General features: G+C 60.8%; 2 protein-coding genes across 2 annotated transcripts in view; both read left to right on the top strand.

Moving 5' to 3' along the window:
• MNEG_4577 (Dynein heavy chain 3, axonemal) overlaps nt 1-3,561 on the top strand; it is a gene marked incomplete at both ends in the record, with an annotated part of 11,477 nt that extends 7,916 nt beyond the window's left edge. Inside the window, 10 exons of the mRNA XM_014046948.1 lie at nt 105-185; nt 463-566; nt 858-915; nt 1,120-1,179; nt 1,513-1,609; nt 1,944-2,026; nt 2,378-2,533; nt 2,832-2,915; nt 3,093-3,206; nt 3,391-3,561. Coding sequence (XP_013902402.1) covers nt 105-185; nt 463-566; nt 858-915; nt 1,120-1,179; nt 1,513-1,609; nt 1,944-2,026; nt 2,378-2,533; nt 2,832-2,915; nt 3,093-3,206; nt 3,391-3,561 — 1,008 coding nt within the window. The remainder of the gene's footprint in view (nt 1-104; nt 186-462; nt 567-857; nt 916-1,119; nt 1,180-1,512; nt 1,610-1,943; nt 2,027-2,377; nt 2,534-2,831; nt 2,916-3,092; nt 3,207-3,390) is intronic.
• A 260-nt stretch (nt 3,562-3,821) lies between these two features.
• MNEG_4576 (Dynein heavy chain 3, axonemal) overlaps nt 3,822-5,526 on the top strand; it is a gene marked incomplete at both ends in the record, with an annotated part of 2,634 nt that continues 929 nt past the window's right edge. Inside the window, 5 exons of the mRNA XM_014046947.1 lie at nt 3,822-3,907; nt 4,059-4,176; nt 4,363-4,503; nt 4,678-4,805; nt 5,052-5,206. Of these exons, the coding sequence (XP_013902401.1) occupies nt 3,822-3,907; nt 4,059-4,176; nt 4,363-4,503; nt 4,678-4,805; nt 5,052-5,206 (628 nt within the window). The remainder of the gene's footprint in view (nt 3,908-4,058; nt 4,177-4,362; nt 4,504-4,677; nt 4,806-5,051; nt 5,207-5,526) is intronic.

Raw genomic sequence — 5,526 nt, 5'->3', positions numbered from 1 at the left:
CACACACACACACACACACACACATGCACACGCAAGCACGCACACGCACGCACGCACGCACATGTACACGCGCTTACCCGTCACCCGCACACACACACGCGCAGTACCTGTCTCTGGTGGACCAGCCGCCCGATGAGGGGGGCGCCCTAATGATGGCAGAGAAGGAGGCCAACACGCGATACCAGGTGGGCAGGACCCAAGAACTTGCTAGCCCGGCAGAGCGGCGGGGGACCACGACTCCATACTCTAGCCCGGCAACCTTTCACGGCCCCATCCCAGGTTTTACTCGCAGATGAGGAGGCAGACAGCTCTGACAGCCTCCTAGGGATGGTTGCGCTTCCACTGAAAGCGTCTGTCGTTGCCACGCTTCGTCTAGCCCTACCTTGCCTCCTCAACTGAACAAAGCGTCACCTTTATCCTTCTTCTCCTGGCAATCAATGCCCTGCCGTGTGTACGATGCAGCTGTGGCTGTCGCTGCGCGACTTCATGGCCTCCAGCGCGTCATGGACGGAGGAGGCGGTGCTGGATGACGACGGCGGACTGCTGCTGGAGATAGAGGCCATCAGGTGCATACGTTGTGGCACATCACAGCCCACCTGTCATCAACGCAACCCCTGCACTGCAATCAATCTGCCCAGTGCTTTCGATGTGACTACGGAGAGCCCTGGGAAGACCAGGGTGCAGGGCGGCGCGTTGTGGGGTTGTTTGATGTGTCATGTGCACGGGCAAGCGTGTGCGGTGTTCCTGAGATCAGGTGTTCGCCATTCATTTTGCACGAACAGCAGTCTTTGACACACTCAGACGTGATTATTGCTGGCCACTGCCGTACAACCCACATTCCTCCTGGGATGCGACAGGGCCGAGGTGGAGGAATACGCCTCGAAGGCCTACAAGGCATCCAAAGCACACAAAGACGTGAGTCACGGCACGCCCCACAGAGGCTGCGGGACGCCTTATCGCGCCGGCCTCACCTCATGCCAAGCAGCTCAGCAGGAGGATCTCGCGCCAGGCGCCGCCCCGGCCTCGCCAGAGCCGGCCTGGCCCGTGAATGGACAAAATGGAGCCACCAAAAGCGTTGCTGAATGACGCCGTTTTCACTGATTCTTTCAAAACGAGCAGGATCCTGTGGGCGTGCGGCTCAAGGAGGTGGTGGACGATTTCAAAGAGATCATGCCCCTGGTGAGAGTGATACCCCCTTGCAGGGTGACGGCTACACTGCAGCAGCGTCGCGCCGCGTCAGCATCACACCGTTTCGGCTTGCAGAGCCTCCAGATGCCGTCCCGTGGGAGGGCTGGGGACGGAACGCTGATGCACTGCCTAGAGGACGGCATGGGAGGGGGGGAGGGGGCGGTCACATTTCAGAACGCGCGAGGGGGCTGGCTGAAATAGAGCTGCGTGCGCCTGTGCGCGCAAGCACGGTCCTGCCAGGGCGCATGGACACCAGCGGAACCCATTGCTTGCCACGGCGCGCTTGGGGGGCTGAGGTGGAATGCACACCAACCTCCTGAACAGGTTGAGGAGCTGGCCAACCCTGCCCTGAAGATGCGCCACTGGGAGGAGATATTTGCCCTGATAGGCGCTGAGATAGAGGGCAACGAGAACGGCACAGGTATGCAGTCTTGGTTGATCGGAAAGGTTTTGCAAGCAGTAGCGCGATGCACGTAGCAGCAGCAAGCATTCGTGCGTCACGGGCGGTTGCTTGTGTGGTTGCGAGCCTGTCTGTGAGTCGTTTGTGCTGCGCCTCACCTGCCTAGTTGCCCTCCACCCCAGCTGCCCAGCCCACTGCCAATGAGCAGAGGGTCGGGGTGTGTGCCCACCCCCTGCCTGCGCTGCCTCGCCCAAAACCCCAACACAACCTCATCACCCCTGCCCCCCACCCCAAAAAGCCCGCGCTGTGACTACACCCGCATCCCGCCACCCCCGCACCCTCCAAACCCCACCAGGCTACGCGCCCTTCAGCATCCGCCACCTGCTGCAATTTGACCTGCTGGACAACCTGGAGAAGCTGCAGGCCATAGGCAGCCAGGTATGGCGTGACAGCTCACCCAGTTGGGGGAGCCTGGCTGCTGCCCATGTGGCGCACCTGACCCAGGCCTACCCTGTGTTTCACCCAAATACATCCCTGCTTTTCATACTGCTCGAACCGCATTATTGAGCCCCTGGTCGTCGTGATAATGGCAATGTATTGAAAGCAGATATTGCAGCTAAGTCAAGGCGACCCAAGTAATCCATACACCCCTTCCTGCACACACCAAAGCGTTGCCCTCCGTTCGCCAACAATGGGCTCCACCTGGCCACCTGCCCTCCTGCATGGAAGCAATTCAACCACCAACCGCCCGCCCCCTCTGCTGAATCATCACCCATCCCGAATGCCCAGGCCTCCAAGGAGTTGAGCCTGGAGAAGGCCCTGGCCAAGATGAAGGCTGATTGGCAGGACCTGGAGTTCAGGGTGGTGGGCTACAGGGACACGGGCACCTACGTCATCGGCGGCACGGATGACGTGCAGGCGCTGCTGGACGACCACATAGTCAAGGTGCGGGGACGCGCCCATGCGTGCGTGATAGTGTGTTTGTTTGTTTGTTTGTTTGTTTGTGCGTGTGTGTGTGTGTTGACGCGTGTGTTTGTGAGTGTGTGTGAGAGAGAGATTGTGTGGGTGTGTGTGTGTGTGTGTGTGTGTGTGTGTGTGTGTGTGTGTATGTATGTTTGTGCGTGTGCATGCGTAAGTATGTGCGTGTGCGTGGTAACGAGAGAGAGAGAGAGAGAGAGAGAGAGAGAGAGTGTGTGTGTGCCACCATCTCTTCTAATCCCCGCCGCCCCCTCTGGTCTCTCAGGCCCAGACGATGCGTTCGTCGCCATTCTTGAAGCCGCTGGAGGCCGAGGCTGTCGCCTGGGAGAAGCTGCTGCTGCAAACTCAGGTGTGTGGTAGGGGTCGTAAGAGGGAAACCAAACCACAGCGCCGCACCACAGCTGTTTTGGGCGACATCAAGAAGCAGCCTGCTTGGCCGCACTCAGGTGGCATGCCTCCTGGTACGCACCCGTCACAAACCGTCACTGATCATAATCTGTTTGAACGCTGTTCCCGCCAAAACCAGGACCTGTTGGACAACTGGCTGTCCTGCCAGTCCACCTGGCAGTACCTGGAGCCGATTTTCAGCAGTCCAGACATCCTGGCGCAGATGCCTGAGGAAGGGGACAAGTTCCAGCAGGTGACAATATGTACAACCAGCTCGGTGCCCCGTGTAGCATCAACCATCTGTACATCTGGCGGACCCCGTCTGCTTGCCTAATGCATGATATTGTGCAGCCGGTAAGCACGTACGTTGAAGGCATCAATGGCCTATTTCCGGGAGAGGATGGTCGCTTTTGACTTGATTTTTGCTTTGGTCTCAGCCCCAGCCCGCGGCGCCGCTGCAGGTGGACGCGACATGGCGCGGCCTGATGGATGCCGCTCACGGCAGCCCGGGCGTGCTGGGCCTGGCGGCCGACGCGGAGCGCCTGGCGGCGCTGGAGGAGGCCAACGCTCTGCTGGAGCAGATCCAAAAGGCGAGTGCGCTGCCGTGAATTTAAACATCGCATGGCCCGCAGAGCTCGAGCATGCAGTGGCAGCGCAGGACTCGCAGCACTCCTGGGCCTTGCAGCGTCTGGTGTTGGTTGCTGAGCCTGCCACAACATCCCCTCCCAGCCCCCCAAGCAAAAGCCGCTGGTTTCTTTGGGGCCAACGCCGCGGTCTTCCGTGCCATCACCTATCTCAGGGCCTGGCTGCATACTTGGAGGTCAAACGCCTGGCCTTCCCGCGGTTCTTCTTCCTGTCCAATGACGAGATGCTCGAGATTCTATCAGAAACGAAGGACCCCACCAGGGTGCAGCCGCACCTCAAAAAGTGCTTCGAGGGCGTGGATCGCCTCAGGTGATTGCGCAGTGGGGCTTGGTTGATTGGCGCGTGCCTCCCCTCCCGCTGCGTTAGCAGACTGCTTGCGCCGTGCCTGCCAGGTTTATGGGGTCCAAGTGAGGTTTAGTGGTTTTACCACCTTATCAGCACGCACAACGCGCTGCAACAGGTTTGAGGCGAACGGCGACATCAGCGGTATGGTCTCCATTGAGGGCGAGCTCGTGCCACTGGCGACGCGCATCCGGCCCGCCTCCGCAAACGGCGCAGTGGAGAAGTGGCTCGTGCAGGTGGGATCCAGCTGTTTATGCGTGTGTTCCTTGAATTTTTGAAACATCTCGTACTCTTGCTCCACACAATGCAAATCCCCTCTGCATCAAGCACTCCCTACCAAGCTCATTCGGTACCTGCGGAAAGCCAGCCGGTCAAACCGTGGTCAACGCCTGCCACGGAACCAAACTGTACCATCGTCCCAGGTTGAATCCGGCATGGTGGAGTCAATGCGCCAGGTGGTGACGCAGGGCGTCGCGGCATACGCGCCGGAGCGCAGGGGAGAGTGGGTGCTGAAGTGGCCGGGGCAGGTGGTTCTGGCCGTCACCGCTATTTTCTGGACCCAGGTGCGGCCCTTGGGCCAACGCAACAGTCCACCTTACTCTCCCTGCTTGCAGCCTGGTGTGTCCTAGCTGCCACTGCAGGCTGCAGCCCCGGCCTGTCAGAGCAAGCCCGGCATGTGGCGTCGACCTCGAAGGGATCGTGCCCTGCCTGCGCTCCAAAACCACTTTGGCCCGCAGGATGTCTCCGCAGCCATCAGCGCGGGCGCGTCCGACCCGTCCGCCCTGGCGGGCTGCGCCGCGCGCTGCGGGTCTCAGCTGAACGATGTGGTGGGGCTGGTGCGGGGGGAGCTGTCGCCCCTCAACAGGTGACGGTCGGCCGATAAGTTCACTGGAGCAAAATTTGCCGATTCGCAGCTAGCTTTTTCTTGTGTGTGGATGCGCTGGGTTTGCGGTTTGCTGTTGTGACAGGGGTGCACAATTTGCTCTTTTTGTGACAGCATGCAACCTGGGTAAGCTCGGTCTGGGCTGGGCGGTTGCAACAGCAAGGTGTGCGTGTGATGAGTTGCGCCTACCCTTCTGCCGCGTCTCGCATCAAACCCCCGTCGCCCCAGGGCCACCCTGAGCGCCCTCGTGGTGATGGACGTCCACGCGCGCGACGTCGCGGCGGCGCTCGCGGCAGAGGAGGGCGTCGCCGGCCAGCCGGGCTGCTTCAGCTGGACCAGCCAGCTGCGCCACTACTTTGAGGAGCAGAGGCCCGCAGATGAAGGTGAGCGCGAGGGAGGGGCTGGTGGGGTGTATTGGATAGGGGGTTTACTTCGTCTGCTGTGCCAATCCGAAGCATGTTGCCTGCAACGGAAGCTTTAGTGAGGAAGTGTTTCAGTCTGCTCAAATGATAGAGGATTGGCTGCCCGCTGTGGCAGCTCGGGTGGACAAGCAGCACGCAAGTCCCAGCTCTGACGCCACAAGGTGGCCGGCACAAAACCAGTGCTTGCTCCAGAAGCCCTGCCTTGCGCACTGCACGCACCCCGCCCGCCGCTGCCTGTATCGCAGCGGCGCCGCCCCTGCCGCGCCGCGCGAGCGCGGCGG

This window comes from Monoraphidium neglectum (assembly GCF_000611645.1).
Source record: "Monoraphidium neglectum strain SAG 48.87 unplaced genomic scaffold scaffold00642, whole genome shotgun sequence".
NCBI classification, from domain to species: Eukaryota; Viridiplantae; Chlorophyta; class Chlorophyceae; order Sphaeropleales; family Selenastraceae; genus Monoraphidium; species Monoraphidium neglectum.
Note: the sequence above shows the minus strand (reverse complement) of the source record. Positions and strands in the feature narration are given on the sequence as shown.